Source organism: Dipodomys merriami, unplaced genomic scaffold, assembly GCF_024711535.1.
Source record: "Dipodomys merriami isolate MVZ:Mamm:240054 unplaced genomic scaffold, mDipMer1.0.p SCAF_12, whole genome shotgun sequence".
NCBI classification, from domain to species: Eukaryota; Metazoa; Chordata; class Mammalia; order Rodentia; family Heteromyidae; genus Dipodomys; species Dipodomys merriami.
The window spans coordinates 43,548,525-43,566,299 of record NW_027202493.1 but is presented as its reverse complement, the minus strand read 5'-3'; the positions used below and the strand labels follow the sequence as shown (position 1 = coordinate 43,566,299).

Genomic DNA, 17,775 nt, shown 5'->3' with positions numbered 1-17,775 from the left:
AGAGCAGTGGGCAGACTGAGCAGCAAGTCTAGACTCTAAGGCAAGAAACAAAGGAGGGCTACAACAACTGAAATACAGAGAGCAAGGGGAGGGCGAGACCCAGGGCCCGAGCCAAGGTATGTGAGAGCGGCCCACACGTGGGTCCCAGGCCACACTACCATTGCAAAGAACCTGCAAGTCACGCCCAGGAAATGTCCAAGTAGCTAAGGCTTTTAAGCAGCAAAGGGACAAACGCTGAGCTCTGTCTTGTGTCTTGTGCCGGCCACGGTAGGCAATGGGTGGGGAGGCCGTTGGGGCCTGTCAGGAGGCTGTGGGAGCTCCCGGTGTCTGCGACCTGGGGCAGCCGTGGGTGGCCCCTCAGCTCGTGCGGGGCTGGCTTGACTCAAAGACACAGCGTCTCCGGCCCCAGCACAGGTCTCTTCGCGCAGTTGGGATTAGAGACATGTTAATGAGGACAATATATTAATTAAGGTTTTCAGATGGGTGGTTGGAGTTTATTGTCAGTTTCTAGTTGAAGGCTGTGCTAGTTAGAACATGGATTAGGTGAGTTATTGTAGAAAGCCCTAAAATGAACCAAATATGACAGTATTTTAAACATGACAGTGCTGCGTAGAAGCTCTGGCTGGGATGGTGCCTTGGTCCCCTGTCTTGCATCTTTACAATCCCTTTGGTCTAAGATGGTGTCCCACCGCATCCACAGAGCCACTCGGGGGAGGGGGAGGAAGAAGAAGCCATCCTTCCTAGAAGCACACAGAAGAACCTAGAACATGCAACCCATCACTTCCATAAACGCCCCAACCCACAACACACAGCATTCTTAGCTGTAAGGTACATGGAGATGTAGGTTGTTATCATGACTTATCTAGCTGCAACTCCAAAGCATTCAAATGGGGAAATGGGTATTAGGCTAGAAGTGCTGGCCAGAAGCCTGGGGGACAGGCCATGGCTCCTAAAGGCGTGCAGCTCTCCAGTCAGAGAGCGGGGAGCCAGTCCCACTGTGAGCTGGCATGGGCTTCAGGCCATAGGCTAGACTTCCTGTACAGACATTTGCATTTGCCATGGCATCGGGGCTGTGGTCTGTGATCAGCAAAACAGGCTTCAACTTAAAGTAAACTCATTGTTGCACTAAACTCAAACTCAGGGCCTTGCACTCTTCTCAGCTTTTTTGCCCAGAGCTAGAGTGCTCCACATCCCACCTTCCATCTTTTTGATGGTCATTTAGAGATAAAAGCCTCTTAAATTTTTTTCCGCCCATGTGAGCTCCCAACCTCAATCCTCAGATCTTAGCCTCCTGAGAAGCTGGGATTATAGGTGTGAGCCACCAGTAACCTGAATATATTTACTTCTAAGAAAATACTAAGGACACAGCTACCACCAGTAGGAAGGCATCAGCATGTTTATCTTGATCAAGAAGCTTGCTCCCTTCCAGTATTGGGGAAAGACAACAGACTTGAGCTTCAGGGATGGGGTGCAAACACCAAGCAAGTCTGTGCGTGTCTTTGGACCTCATTACTTCCCTTCTGTTATATGAGGACAGAGGAGTCTGTAAGGTTACAGTGAAGATTATGTGAGATTAGAAAGTATCCATCAGTAAGGCTGGCCCATAGCCATGCTTCATGGATGTCACCATTCTCGGCCTAGGATGGCAGAAAATAAAACGGATTGTAGGTGAGAAGTCAGATTTGTGGGTGGAAGTCTGCACAAAGCTGAAGTCTCTGCCTTAAATGCCATGGCTGAACTGTGTCATCCATGCCCAGATCGTGCTGGCAGGAAGGGTACGGACGAGCTGTGGGGGGCTGGGGTCTGACCTAGTTCTTCTGGTTCCTATGTCAGCAGCGTCTCTCCCCTCCCTCCCCCCCCCGCCCACTGCCACCCTCAGCATCAGCAGAGACTCTCCAGGAGGAGAAAAGTCAAACTTCCGTACCCAGAGGGCACAGTGTTTTCCCACAGAAAGAAAGTCAGGGCAAGATGACGTTAAAAACAAACTTTCCGGGCACTTGGAACCAGATACCTTCCCAGCTGTATTATTTCATTAACTTCCTATGATAGACTATGAGGCAGACAGTATAGATATTATTCCTTTACACATGAGAAAGACAGAACTCGAGATTGAGTAAGTGTCTTGGCCAACATCTCAAAGTTAAGAAGGCTCCCCACGTGGGTCATAACACGAGCCTCCTCATTCTTGGGCTCCGCCATGTCACCGGGGGACAGCAGAAACAGGCCTGGGACCACCTGTGGTCAAACTGGGCTGCCCAGCAATCCTCAGAAGCCTGGGGGAATTGTATTTGTCCTATGAGTAAGGCAGAAAGTCCATACTAGACGTGTTGGCTTAAACAGTGGTAATTGAGTGTTATGCCAGAAGTGGAGGCTTCTGTGGTACTTGGCAGATTAAGGTAAACGATGCTTTTATTTATAAGCCAGGTACCTGATGGTACTGGGATTGCTGTCTCACCTGGAGTGGGTAAGTAGAACCATCTCACGACCCATTCTGCTATGGCAAGCCAGGTCCTTGGTCCCACCTAGATCTGAAAACTGCTACACTTTCCAATCTCTCTGATCAGCTTTGCTCCCTTCAAATATCAGGCAACTTCTGTGACTTTGTCCTGGCCTGGAGGCCAAACATCGTGAGAGCTTCTTTGTACCATGAAGCAGGGTAGAATGTGCATGGATTTCTCTTTTCTCCATAAAGATCTGCTTAAATTGAAAGGAGACTTTAAGTTCTTTGCAAGATCCTTGACATTAGCAAGAATCCCCACAACTGCAAATATCATTCAGGATACTGCTTCTCCCTCAAAATGTAATAAAATTACTACTCAAAAATCCCTAATGGGTTTATCAATAAGGTACTAAAGTCTTCTCATATGCTAATTTAAATGTTTCCCTAGAGTCATCTTTCTGGGCATGCGTTCACATCAAAGGCCAAATCGTCTCAGCGTCTACACCAGTCTTGTCCTTTTTCTAGCACAGACAGGAACATTCCTCAAGTGGTTTTAAAAATTACATATTTGCATTTTGGGCAAAGAGCCTGGCCGGGCTCCTGCCTCGCTGATCAGAGCTGCCCAAAGCCAACGTGCGGCTCTCTTCTGGAATGTCCGTTCTCTACCCAGGACAGCCAACTTGCCCTCCTCACTCTGCTGCCGGCTGACCTCACAGCTTCCCTTCCCAGGGAAAGGTGACGAGAGGAGGCCAGATCCGCTCACAGCTCCCCAGCACTGTCTGCTGCAGCTCTGAGTTCTGACCTCAGAGAAATTACATATCGCTACATGTTTTAGACCTGGAGGGTAGCTGGGAAGAAATTCGCTGATTTCAGAGTTCTTTTGGACTTGTGATTTTGCCTTTTGTGTTCTGAGATTAGCACACACTGGTTTTGGTGTTTTCACATTAACACTTTGGGTCTTCAGTTTTATATATGTCGATCTGTAGGTCCATTTGACCTCCACACATCGGAATTTGACTATCTCCCTGTGCATTAACCAAGACGCTGGACATCCTGCACATTCCAGACTGCTTGGCCATACAGCAGTGCCTAGCAGAGTGCCTTGGTGCAGATGTCCTCTACCAACCTCGCCCCTACCCCCTCCATCTCCTGCCAGGTACATACTGCAAATGCTGGCCCAACACTGTTGTCATGACAACCCTGTTTTACCCCCTCCCTGGCCCAGACCTCTGCTTTCAACCTTCCACATAGACCTGCCTGCATCCTAGACCAGTCTGCTGCTAACTCCAGCTGTTCTGACCTTTGCACTGGATGGTTCTCCAGATCTGGGATCTGCCCACTTGTACTGATGGGCTTGTGTTAGGAATCCACCACAAGCACAACACACCTACTCATCAAGATACAGCTAACCCAGTGAAGCTATGACACAAGGACCTGGCACCACAGGGAAAAGAGTTTTCTCAGGTAGACTGAGGCTAAAGGAAGAGAGTTGGTGAAGAAGCCCATGGATGAAGGGCTTTTCAGTCCCTAAGCTTCGTCGTATCAGATCACCCTGATGACAAAGCAGCACTTGCAAGGCTGTTAGGATGGAATCTAGAAATAGCTTCATTATTGACTATTACAATATTTATCAACATGAGATTTTTTTTTGCTTGTATATGTATTTAAACAAGATTTCTGGCCATCATTGTTTATAGTCCAAATATACTAATATTTCCACATAGCAAATTCTAAAGAAGACAAAAGAACTATTTAAATAACCTAAGTATTGTATAAATATCACCCGACACATAAAAAAAAAAAACCTTCTGATAACGTGAAAAGATGAAAAGGGCTAAACTCGAGGAAATAAAGGAACTATAAATCAAAAAACTTTAGAGCTGCTGGAGAGACACTTTAATTTCATAGACAAAGACTGCATTAAGGAGGAATAATGCAATAATCAAAGGTGAGCGGAGCTCCATTGTCTGGCGTCTTTCTCTGTGGGAATTTTCCCACCCCTGGCAGCTGTAAGGGGGGAGGGGCGCTGAACGTGGCTGTGCCTTTATTCCCTCACCCCTTTTCCTCCCCAGCCCCCCACTTCTCCGTCAATAAATGTCTGCAATCATATTCTTGAGCTCCTGTGTGATTTCAAGGTTCATCTCTTCCATACAGCTCAAACACTAATTATCCCAGCTGTAATTAGTAAGATAATTAAATACTGGCTCACTCATCACTCTACCTTGGGTCGGGTCGTGATTCTCCCAGAAGACCTTGAGCAGTTCCGCAAAGCTGATGTGTTCTGGCTGGTACACAACCCGCACGACTTCTGCATGGCCAGTTTTTTCTTGAAAGAAACAAAACGTACAAGCACCATTTACTGACAACATCGATTTATTGCAAATTATTTGTTCTGACAGAAAAAAAACACAACAACAACAGACAAAAACTGCAATTCTTCCCTCTGAAGGAAAAGCAGAGACATAATTGGACCTTAGCTAACAGGCTCAGCCTCGACTCCCGTGGCTGACTTTCTCCACAAACACATACAGTCATCCTCTCGCGAACCTCGTGGGATGACTTAGTCGTGCTCAGGTTTCTCTGACTGCATGAGAAACAAATTGATATTTTCTTTTTTCTACTCCTGCTCTTATAAAACCTCATAGACGCAGCCCGTGATCGCACTGGAGACTGGAAACTGCAGAGGAGACAGCCAATTTATTTCTTACCATTGCCCCATGCTATCCAGAGTAGACTCTGCTCCATTGCACAGCGACATGGTGCCAGAGACAGAAGCATGTTAGAACAGCCTCACCACCCATTTGCGTTAGATAAATCAACCAGCGCAGCGGTGGCATTTGCTGTGCAGGAAACACCAAGGCCAGGCTGCGTCCAACACACAGTAGGGCGGGAAGTGTTTGCTGAGCCTAACTCCTCTCGGTGGTGAGGATGCTGTGCAGAAAATGTCTCTGCAGGAGCCCCTGTGAGGTCAGCCTCGGCTGACTGGGGAAGTGGGTATTTGTAGTTCTACTGGAAATGAGGGAATCCATGACTGTCCCTATTGTGCCGTGTTGGAAGCTGGCAAGGAGCAGGCCCTTGGTGCTAACAGCATCTCTATATTTAAATTGGCTTTGTATCTCGTGTCAGTCATCTTGTTAGGTAGTAAAGAATTCAGTCTTGATCACAAGTTGGCTAGCCTTTCCTTTCTCTCTTGCGGGAGGATCTGTGAGATATCAGCTAGAAATATGGCCAGCCATGCTGGCTTTTAGGATGGGGGTGAACAGCCTTAGTGTGGGGCTGTCCAGGGTGAAGAGCAGCCATGTGACAAGATTTGCTGTGAGGCAGCCTGGAGACCGAGCTCAGCCCTGGGGACAGTCACGCGGAGGTCTTGCCTGCATAATAAGTGGCTTTCCCAGGTAGGAAACACTCTGGTCACTGTCACGCATGGGTGCCAGGAGGGTAACACATCTGACCTCACAGGACAGAAGGACAGCAGCCCGGAGTTCCTCCCAGAAGGTGCCCTTGGCCTCCTTTGCTGGCTGGGAGCTGTAGCCTTTCCTGTGGCCATCAACTACACATGCACCAGCTCACAGGGAGTTCCGTGGTCCTTCCAGAAAACCAGAAAACACAAATCGATTACAAAGAAATCCTGGGACTTCCACCTGACTTTGTAGGAGTGTTTTCCTGTATGCTGGCCTCATTTTTGTTTTCACAACTGCCCAGTTCTATAGGCTGTGAAGACAGAAATCCATTTTACAGACCAGAAGGCTATGATGCTAGTTAAGTTAGATTTTCCTATGGTCACATGGGCTTTGGGAGGAAAAATACTCTGTGATTTTTTTGTCCTGGGTTCTACTCTATATAGCAAAGAAAGAGCGAGTAAGGAGCCATCAAGAATTTGTGACTCCATGAAGGAAAGAAATCTACTATCTTCAGTCTTCTTTTAACATTTAAGGTCCTTTCTGTTTGTAGAAGCAATATTTTCAAGCAATATGATACTTAGAAATGTGGGAAGTGTGGGGGTAGTATACAAAGAAAAAGTAAGATTCTCCTCCTGCATGTATACGCTGTAAATATTTGTAGGCATTTCTCCAGATGTGTAACAGAGGCATAAATGCGTACCCACGCTTACGTGCAATTATTCAGTCATAACTGGTACAGCATGCTTTTCCTGCTAAACAGTAAATGGTGTCTTATCACACCACTGAAATTTTTAGGAATCTTACTTTAATAACTACATAACATTCCATCACATGGCTTTCCAATTACATATTCAATTATTCTCTGTCATTGGGCATTTTTTGACTGTCTACTATCTTTATCCCTGGATGTAAACATTTCCCCACACTTCTGAGGCTGCCTCAAGACATAGTAGTACAAATGGAATTTCTATACCAACATTTATAAACATTTTTAAATTTCTTGATGCCTGCTGGCAAACTTATATATTCAGTAAAGTCAACTCAATTTTTTTTCTTTCCCATGACAGCTCACTACCACATTTTTTTATCATCTTTGGTAACTTATAGCTACAGGGTAAGTTTAATTGTTTATTAGAATGATTTTAGTTATTAGGGAAGTAGAAGTAACTTTAGTGCTTATGTTGAACTTAATCTTTTATTTTTTCTAACTTTCATAATGTCTTTTGTACATTGAGTTATCAGTTGGTTATATTAGTGGTTTTTCACTGATTGGTCAATTAATTCAAATATCATAGTCATTTAAAGGAATGACAGTAGACAGATTAGGAAGAACCATCTCAGGATAAAACCCCATCGGATCCACTATAAATCTCATTTGGCTGTGTGAAATGTTTAAATGAGTGAGTTAATTGAAAAAGCATTCAGACTCTCTGAATGTTTTAAGGTAGTTTGGTGCTTGTGATTCATGCCTGTAATCCTAGCTACACAGAGGCTGAAACCCAGAGTATCAAGGTTCAAAGCCAGTCCAGGCTGAAATTTTTATTTCCAAAATCATGAGCGAAAAAGCAAAGCTGGGGCTGCAAAGGTGGCTTAGTGGTAGGGTGCTTGCCTAGCATGCATGAGTCCCTGGGTTCAATTCCTCAGTACCCCATAAACAAAAAATAAATTAACTAATTAAAAGAAAAAATAATAGTTTTTTAAAAAGCGAGGCTAAAAGCACGGCTCAGCTTCTGAGCTTGGCAGCTCAGTGAGCGTGAGGCCCTAAGTTCAAGCCCTGGTACTGACACACATACCCAAAAAAATAACATACCATTTCTTATTAATTGTATTTTCTAACAGCAATCCTTGACTGCTAGTGTTGCTGGGCAGGCAATGAAGCTGGTGCCCTTGTTTGGCCAGAGCCAGGGAAAAGTTACGAACTCCTTCCTCACAGGCCTCTGGTATATATGGCAAGAGCCACAAAGAGACCCAGACATGGCGATGAGCTGGGCCCGGAGATATAGCTCATAGGCAAAGCCCCAAATTGTGGAAATGTGATAAATGCACAAAAAAATCATCCCATCATTATTCCAGTGGTGTAGTGCTGTAAGAAACACCAAGTCCAAAGAAGAGAAGTAAATTAGATTGTGACTATGTGAGGAAATACCATGGGTATCACATCCTCACCGCAGAGAAAGCTGCGATTATTTATTGAACATCAAAAAGATGACAGATGCTTTGTCTACTTGCCTTTGATGGCTCACTGAAACTTTTCCTAATTCTCTCCTATGCTGACAACATATATACAACATAAAGTGTACTACCTGCATGCTAACAATTAAAGTGTACAGTTAGGGGTGTTAGGTTCATCTACTGGGGTGCAACATCGCCACAGCCCTCTCTAGAACTCCTCATCTTGGAAAACAGAGACTCTGTGCTCATTGAACACTAACTCCTCATCTTCTCTCCCTTGTGTCTAGCAACCCTACTCTCTTTCTGTCTCCAGGAATTTGTCTGCGCTAGGGATCTCGTATAAGTGGAATCATACAGTGCATATATTCTTCTGAGTAGTATAGTTCACCTCCACATTGTAGTGTATGTCAGAATTTCCAGAGAGAGAGAGAGAGTCCTGCCACAGTTGCCACAGTTTGCACATCTACCCATCCTCCAATGGACACTTTGGTTGCCTCCACCCTTTTGTCTGCTATCAAAACGCTTTTATGAACACAGGGCACAAATATTACTTGTAAAATATTATTGTTTTCCATAGATGAGGAAACCGAGTTTTCTCCACCCTCCCACAGCTAGTAAGCTGTCAGACAACCAGGTTTCAATCAGAGATGGAGCTTGTGCCCGGCCCATGGCCCCAGCCAAGGCTTTAGAATGGAAGAACTCAAAGTCACCAAGAAGGAACAAACGTCACAGCCAGCACCCAGAAAAGAAATCACAGCTATATGGTCATTGATACTCAGGCTGTCCTGAGTAGTCTACAGGATTTGGCTCTTCTTTGGTGATAGCAATATGGGGTCCAGAAAGAGCCATTCAGTGGCAAACACTCCCCAGCATTATCTCCCAGTCACTATTTGCTGAGAGGTTTAAAGAAGCCAGGCTGTTCAAGAGAAACTGCTATCATTCAAGTTCAAGCTCCATTTGCATTGACAAACAGTGCAGAGATGCCCTTGTCAAACTCACCTTTCCGTTTCTTTACTTTATTTCTCCAAAGTAAAAGAACCTGTGTAAAAATACACAGTGCAAATGATCAAAAGGATTAAGGGACTGAGAAGCACTTATGGAAATGCCCACGCTTTGCAGGAACGAGCCAGCGTACCAGGCTAATTTCATTCCAGAGGCCAATCTGCAAACAGTGTTTTGTGCTTCTGGAGATAAAAGGCTGTATCTTCAAAATATTTCAGGCTGCGCCTTCACATCATATCGTGCAAATAGCATGGTAGATGTGATGTGCAAACGCGCTTGTTAACAACACACAGCGGCATTACACCGCTGTACGAAAATATCTTTAGAGGAAAACGGGAAAGGACGCAATCCTCCCTGAGCACCTTGCTCTGCTGCCTATACCCCGAAACCCAGAGGAAGGAGGTCACAGGCAGAGGGTGAGCGGGGGCAAGACATTCCTTCTGAGACAAAGCAACTGAGGAAAAAATACTAGGTGTGTTCTCGGCACAGATCAGTGTGTGAAGAAGCTAGAGTGAAGAAATGCCTAGGAGCTTGGCTGGGGAGACCGCGTGCCAGACGGGTATCCTGGCCACTCAAAAATTTTCTCCTTTGGCTGTGGCTTTCTTCTCTGCAACATAGGGATATTACGAATATTCATCACAGGAGACGGTTCTGCTGGCTAGCTCAATAATCCAATGAGAAGCAGTTAGAGTAGTCTGACACATCACACGTGAAGGAACTCATTCAACATTAGCTGTATTAATAGTGTGACTGGCACTGCTGTGGCCAATACCATTGCTGTTATTTCTTAAATCTGTATTGTTACCAGACGCCCCAAATGATCTGTTGTGTGTATGCGCACATGTGCCAGTCCTGAGGCTTCAATTCAGGGCCTGGCGGCTATCCTTGAGCTCTTTTTTGCTCAAGACTAGCACTTTACCACTTGAGCCACAGCTCCACTTTTAATTTTTTAGTGGTTCAGTATTTTCCTCCCTGGGCTGGCATCGAATCATGACCCATGAGCCACAGGGGCCCGGCTCAAAATGATTCCTAACAATCACAAGAGTTTGAAACCCAGTCATTTAGACTCTCTAAGAAGCCCTGCTTCAGCTCCTCTTTCCTGTGTGGTAATGGCTATCCCACATATTTATAGCACCCATGAGGGAGAAAGAAAGGAAGGAATGAAGAGCAGGATGGAGGGAAATCAAGGGGAGCAGGAGGAGAAAACAGGCAACTAGGAGAATACTAACCCTGTACACAGTACGGTGTGTATGGCAGGAGAGAGGAGGAAGAGGGAGGACGGGGACATGGAAGCCACCTCCTGACCCCCAGGGAGGCGCGCGGCTCCCCTGGACTCGCCGGGCAGCAGGCACTGCTCTAAGCTCCTCAGATGCATGGACAGGCTGGCCCTCAGAAACGCCCCGGGATGGGTTACTTTATTGTTTTTAACTTCTGTTTTGTAAGGAGAAAACAAAGAAACAGAAGAAAGGGAATTTATCCAAAGTGCGATTGAAGAGAAGGAGACTCAGCCTAGCCAAGATGACGGAGAGGACCGACCCTGTACCAGGCCCTCGCTCCCCCGCCCGCCCCCCAGCCTTCACCCAGGGTCCCCAGGAGCTTCAGCCTGGCCCCAGAGCCCTCCAGCACCGGCATGGGTCCAACTTCACTTCCCCAACTCTTCGGATCCAGGCTCCTCCTTTCCAGAACCTTCCATCCCAGCCTACACGTCTCCTTCCAATCACTTGCAGTCCAGGCCTTGCCCTGCTCCTAACGCCCCTCCTGCCCCGGAAATCTGAGTCTGAGACCTTCAGACGAGCCACTGTCAGGGGTGCGGGGCAGCCGTGTGAGCTGATGGGCTGGGCTCTGCTGGGGCGGGGGCCCACGCATCCCCACACTCACGCACGAGGAGGAGGAGAGGTGAGGCACCGGCAGCTTCCATGACCTCCCACAGAGAGGGACTGCAACAGGTCAGCGCCCGACCCGGCACCCACACGTGCCCACTGGCTTCAAACCCTCGCGCAGTCTCTCACACACTCAGCAAGGTCCTAGAGAAAAGGAACCCCAGCAATGGCTCTTCTCTGCAGCTCCCCAGCACCAGGAACGCAACATGATGCCAGTCAGTCCACCTGGGTCAGAGGACGCCCTGCCCTCTCTCCCTCCACTCTGCCTCCCAACACTCGGAGGTCCACACAGGCTGTAGACACCCCCTTGCCAAAATACCAGTCCCTTAGCAGAAACACACACACACACACACACACACACACACACACACACACACACACACACACACACACACACACACACACACACACACACACACACACACACACACACACACACACACACACACACACACACACACACACACACACACACACACACACACACACACACACACCCTGCTTTCTCTTCCATTAACCTCTCAGTCCTCTGTGATCCTCACTAAATAATCTCAAACGGGCACCGCTGCTACCCAGGGAGAGATACTAGACAAGGTAAATCAATGATGATAGTTAACTGTATAGGTTGCCATGATATTTTTTATTGATGTGGAATGTTTCCTAAGCCTTACATATTACTAAACATTGGGGATTCGATAGTGACCAATATCAATACAATGACAACAATTAACTCGTTCCATGTACTTTCCCTATGGTCTAGGTCCATGTAAGGATCTTCTCTTTAAAGTAGAAATATCTGGCCCTCTAATTCTACAAGCCATGTGGAGAGAAGTGAGCTACCGTGATTTTCATTCCATTAAATAACCATTCTTCAATGCCCCCACCCATCCTTTCCCTGTCAGCCAGATTTGTCTAAACCACCAAGCCAAATCAAAAGCCCACAGAAAGATCCAGGTATCTGCAGGAAGACAGGGGGAGAGGGTGGGTAACTAATATCCCTCTTCCCATAGAGATTCAAAACACTACTTTTCTCTTGCTAATTAACTACAAAGAGGTAAGATGTCAGCTCAGCTTCATCTCCAGCACCTGCCGATATAAAATGTGATTTCCAACAATGTACTCATTATAAAAAAAAAAAATCCTGATACATCAAAATTGGATGCCCTGTGGAGTTCATTACAGGATTTGAGGAGTGTCTATATTGTCATTTTATCTTGGCTTTTTTTCTTTTGTCTTATCTGTCACTTAAAGTGTCCAACAGGAATCGTGAGCGAGCTTGAATCCCACTGATTGAGAAGTAGGAAAAAGAAACCGTTAGCATATATACGTCTGTATTTACCCTGGGGGACATGTCATCGTGGTAGGAGTTTCTTCCTCTACCAAAGAAATTCGATGGCAGAGCCCAACTGTGTGAGCCCAGGCTTCACCTGGGCCTTTGATTCTATAATCTCATGTTTTCTCCCTATAAACATCCAAGTTATTGTCATCAAATAGCTTCTTATAGATCCCAAACAGTGGTAATTAGATAGATATTGGGATTCTTTTGCCTGATTAGTAGGTCTTTGATGACAGCCAGTAATTAATTTAGTAGCCCAAAGACATGCCCTGAGGAACACAGCGGACAGCTTCAACAATGACGGGCTGGGAAACTGTGCCAAGAACATTGGCACTAAAGTCAGAACATTTGACTCCAATGAATCACTCAACTTCTCTGAGCCTTAGATCCCTCGTCCAGCAGTTATAATAAAAATGCCAGGATTATACACACACACATACTCACACAGAGGTTGTGTTAACTATAAAGTGCTTGGTAGTTCCTCTGCCTCTTCTTCCTGTCCCTGCTTGACAAGGCAAGCATTTAATAAAAGCGAGGCTCGAGTCTTATCTCCCAGCACAGTGTAAGCCAATGATGGGAGAAGGGGAGCGCGCCGGGCTCTTGGGGAGCCCACGTGAACACCAACAGCATGGCTAGAAAGCACCAGGCGCCATGGGGGAGGGACGCAAGTTTGGAGCGGAAACATGGGAAGGCACTGAATGGGCCCTGAAAAGTGAGCATAACGTGCACACCCAGCGCTGGAAGCACCGTGTCTCAGAGAGGAAAACCACCATCTCATGCCTCACAAGGGAAACCACCGGCGGAGGCTGTGGCTCCATGAGCTGGGCACACCTTCCCATCGGCAGGCAGGCCATCAGATGCCACAGCTCCGTGGCGCTGTCTGTGCCCGCGCCCACAGCCCCCAGTTGACGGTACCTCTGTGTGTTTGTTTCCAGACTTGTTTAGACAAATTGTACTTTATTTTATAATTAAAATACTCAATTACATATTACATATAGGAGAAATAAAAGTTGAGAAAGTAATAAACTTTTGTTTCTACTGAAAATTATGACTTGAACTGAGCTCAGTGGCTCACGTCTCTAATCTTAGGTACTCAGAAAGCAGAAATCAGGAGGATCACAGTTTGAGGCCCAGTCCAGCAGCTTCCCAGACACTCATTTCCACAATAAGAATGTTGGGCATGGTGACCCACGCCTGTCATCTCAGCCACACAAGAAGTTGAATAGGAGGCTCATGGTACATGCCGGCCTGGGTGAAAAGGGACACGCTGTTAGAAAAATAGAAGCAAAAAGGGGTAGAGGCACAGTGCAGGTGACAGAGTGCCTGTCTAACCAGTGCATGGCCCTAAGCTCAAACACCAGTACCAGCAAACAAAGTTAACTGTTAAAAAAAATCAATATTGTTTAGAATATTAGGTAATGATTAGGAATTAAGAATAATGACACGTAAGTCATATATTGAGACTGGTCTTTTATTCTATTTTACGATAGTAATAAAACGATATTTGTAATGATTATATATATTAAAAAATCAATATACTAAGCCAGTCTCTGGTGGCTCATGCCTGTCATCCTAGCTACTCAGGAGGCTGAGATCTGAGGATCACAGTTTAAAGCCAGCCTGGGCAGGAACGTCTGTGAGACTCTTATCTCCAGCTAACCACCAGAAAAACAGAAGTGGCACTATGGCTCAAAGTGGTAGAGTGCTAGCCTTGAGCAAAAGAGCTCAGGGACAGCACCTAGGCCCTGAGTTCAAACCTCACAACTGACATGAATAAATAAATAAATTAATTAATTAAAACAATGTTATTTTAGAAGTACTACCAAATTAGGTTTGGACAAGGTGACTACAAATGATTGGGCATGGTGCTTTACAGGAGCTGGGGAACAAAGAAATGAGAATACAGGTAAAAAAAAAAATTCTTCAAGTTTCCATAAATATATTTAAGTGATTCACTCTGCCTTGATTTATTTTTCCTACTTAGCCAGTTACTATACAAGAAAAGCACAGATAAGAGTCTGCTACCATGTACCTCCTTTTGTTGGAGCAGAGGATGGTGCTTTGGGCATTCGGTGACCACGGCCCCATGGGTGACCGGCATGAGGACCGAGGTCCTTACAGAGGGGAAGATGACTGTGGCATCAGCCAAGGAAAAGCTACAACTCCTGTGACAAGGTGGGAGAGTCATTGCATGTCGCTGGAATCTCCGAGCATGTCTGTGTCTGACATAGTGGCTTATGAACCATGTGGACAAGCTGCGGTGAGCGTGTAAGTCTCTGTGTCTGTGTGTCCATGTATGGGTAGATGAAGAATCTGCACCGGCATCTAGACTGGCCAGACTCTCGGGAAAGTCTGCTGGGCAAGGAGGGTTAAGGAAGTTCCTGGAGATCAGAACGTGGCATTTGCCCATGATCGCTAAGGCCAGTCTGCAGGCCCAGTGCATCTCCTCGGGAGCAGCACTGGACTCTCCTCGAAGAGATTCATCAAAACTTGTCCTTCACAGAGTACAGAGAGGCGAAGCTCAGAGGGTGGAAATGTTCCTCTCCATGCTTTTGTTGAATTCCTCTTGAATGCCAGGACAAAGAGCAGAGACTTAGAGGCTAGAAAGTGAGTGGATACAGGGCGCAAGACATCTCCCGCGGTGAACAGGGCATCGAGGGGGGCACTGATTGCCCAGGTAACCCCCAGCTCTCTGGCCAGAGGCAACAGCAGCTCCATATCCAGCCTGGTGCCACCCTGATTGCTCTGTCTTAAGGACAGCACACACATCAGAATGGACACGAACAGGCAAAGAACGGACGCCTGTCCTCAAAATGACAACTATGCTGGCTGGTGCTTATGAGCTCTACTAGGTCTGCTAATACTAGAAACATCTGGATAAATGAATGTGCTTTTTTTGTTTTGTTTTGTTTTGTTTTCATCTTATCAAATATCCATTACAGAGGTCGGTATAAATTACATTCCTCAAGTACCAAAATAACTAATGAAAATCAGCTCAAAGTGACTTTCAAAATATGGATTTCCAGCTGCAGATAAACCAGTAACAATTTATGCGCTGTATTTTCTATCTTGGCCATTCTGCAAATTACGGGGCAGGCATTCTTCCCCAGATACTTGTGGCAGAGGTTGGAGAGAGGATAATGTTTGCAAAGCTTGTTGGGTTTTGTGGATGAAAGGTTTTTGATTAGTACAAATTATAAATTATTGCTATTCATTAGAAAGGACAAATGAATGATTCCAGCGCCCAGGGAGCCTCTGACACCCGCACGCTATTGTACACAGGAGAAGGGTGGGGGGCACGCAGCCCCCCAGCACAGAGACGGAGCGAATCTCCATCCTCTCCCTCACCTAGAACCCTTCACAGCAGCCTGAAAAACCTGAAAAGTAAGTCTCCTATTTCTTTGTCCCTTTATCTAAAAAGCCGGGAAAATATAATTAGAAACGTGGCTGAGAAACCTTCACTATTGTGCTTGGTGATGAGCTTCAGATGTTTGGATCCCAGCTCAATAATGGCCACAGTCCCGATCAGCGCCCCCCCTACAAAACGGGCCCCCACTTCACAGACGGGGTGGGTCAAGGTTTCTGGCATGGAGAATAAAGTAGGATTCCCACAGAGGAGCCACTCCACAGCACTGTCATTGTGTAGCTTTGATACCATTTTCCCTACAGTACATGCGAGAAATAGTCTCTTAAAGACCATTTCTGATCGTGAGCACGCCGCTAAAGTGGGTTTCATCTCACGCGCTTGCGTCTACGTCTGCTGTGCTGGTATTGTTTCAGGACCCGGCCTCATGAAGCAATGAGCAAGGGCCACCGTGCTGTCCTGCTGCTGCTGTGCGATCAGCTAGGGGTCCCCACGGATGGTGATTATGATGTCAACCTTCTCCATTCATTTAATAAAATCAAAAGGGTGTAACTTTTACTCAACATTTTCAATGTGGGAGGCAGGAAGAGGAGAGTCAAGAGAGCAGGGAGAGAATAAGAACCAACACAGACAAATGTGAAGAGAGCAGTGTGCAGGTATTTTAATCATTAGTGATGTCAGTATGAAATATTTCCCTCCCCCTTTGAATAATAAGTTTATTGAGATAATTTTCACATATTGTATAATTCACCTATGAAAAGTGCACCATTTAATGGTTTTTAGTATACTCAGAGTTGGGTAACCTCACCACACTCAATTTTAAAACAGTTTCACCACTCCACAAACTCTTCAAAACGATAGAAAAGGAAGTAACACGCTCAACTCATTCTATAAGACTGGTATAATTTAATATGAAAATCACACAAGGACAGTGTAAAAAGGAAAATTATAGGCCAATTTCATGAATGAGCCAAGCTGCAAGCTATAAAGCAACTTCATAGCAAACTAAATCCATCAGTGTATTGAAAAGCTAAAGCTTCATGCAGTTTAGGTTTCTTCCCCAAATGTAATCCAAATCATGCCCACGAGTATTTCACAAAGCAGACTCTAAAATATGTAGGAAAGAGAAAAAGGCTGAGACTGGCCAAGACTTTCCTGAAAAATCTCATTGAAAAGATTTCCCTGACCAAACTGGCAATTAATAGCTAATAGTTAAGATGGTGCTTTGGTACAGAGAGAGAGGCTGGGGATGGATAGATAAATGGATGGATGGATGGATGGATGGATGGATGTAGATAGACAGACAGATAGATAGATAGATAGATAGATAGATAGATAGATAGATAGATAGATAGATAGATAGATAGATAGATAGAAAGATAGAAAGAAAGATAGAAAGATAGAAAGAAAGAAAGAACAAGCTATGAGACAAAACAAGGAACCCAGAGAGAGACTCAGAAGAAGTTATACGGTAAATTCTTGGGACATTTCATTACTCATCAAGACAAAAACAAAGTTATACTCTACACAGCAAACATTTTGTTTCCTTATTTGTTTGTTTATGCTGGTACTGGGGTTTGAATTCAGGGCCTGGGTGCTGTCTCTGAGCTTCTTTCACTGAAAGCTAGAGCTCTACTACTTGAGCCATAGATCCATTGCTGGCCTTCCTTCCTTCCTTTCTTCCTTCCTTCCTTCCTTCCTTCCTTCCTTCCTTCCTTCCTTCCTTCCTTCCTTCCTTCCTTCCTTCCTTCCTTCCTTTCTTGTAGTTTATTGGAGATAAGGCACAAACTTTACTTCCTGGACCAGCTTTGAATCGTGATACTCAGATCTCAGCCTCCTAAGTAGCTAGGACTACAGATGTTGGACACTGGTGGCCAGCTCAAACATTTTATTGATATTAAAAATGCTAACATAGCCAGGCGCTGGTGGCTTGCACCTATAATCCTCGCTACTGGGGAGTCTGAGATCTAAGGATCCTGATTTGGAGCCAGCCTGGTCAGATAAACTGGAGACTCTTCAATTAACCAGCAAAAGGCCAGAAGTGGAGGTGTGGCTCAAGTGGTAGAGCACCAGACTTAACTGAAAAAGTAAAGTGATAGTGCAATGCTACACAGGCACACGTGCGCACGTGCACACACATACATACACACACACACACACACACACACACACACACAAAG

General features: G+C 45.6%; 1 protein-coding gene across 3 annotated transcripts in view; it reads right to left on the bottom strand.

The window, feature by feature from the left end:
* The window catches only part of Msra (methionine sulfoxide reductase A), a 258,069-nt gene that overhangs the window by 88,187 nt on the left and 152,107 nt on the right, over positions 1-17,775 (bottom strand). For all 3 annotated transcript variants that reach the window (XM_070016778.1, XM_070016780.1, XM_070016781.1), the window contains exon 4: positions 4,662-4,766. In XM_070016778.1, coding sequence (XP_069872879.1) covers positions 4,662-4,766 — 105 coding nt within the window. The remainder of the gene's footprint in view (positions 1-4,661; positions 4,767-17,775) is intronic.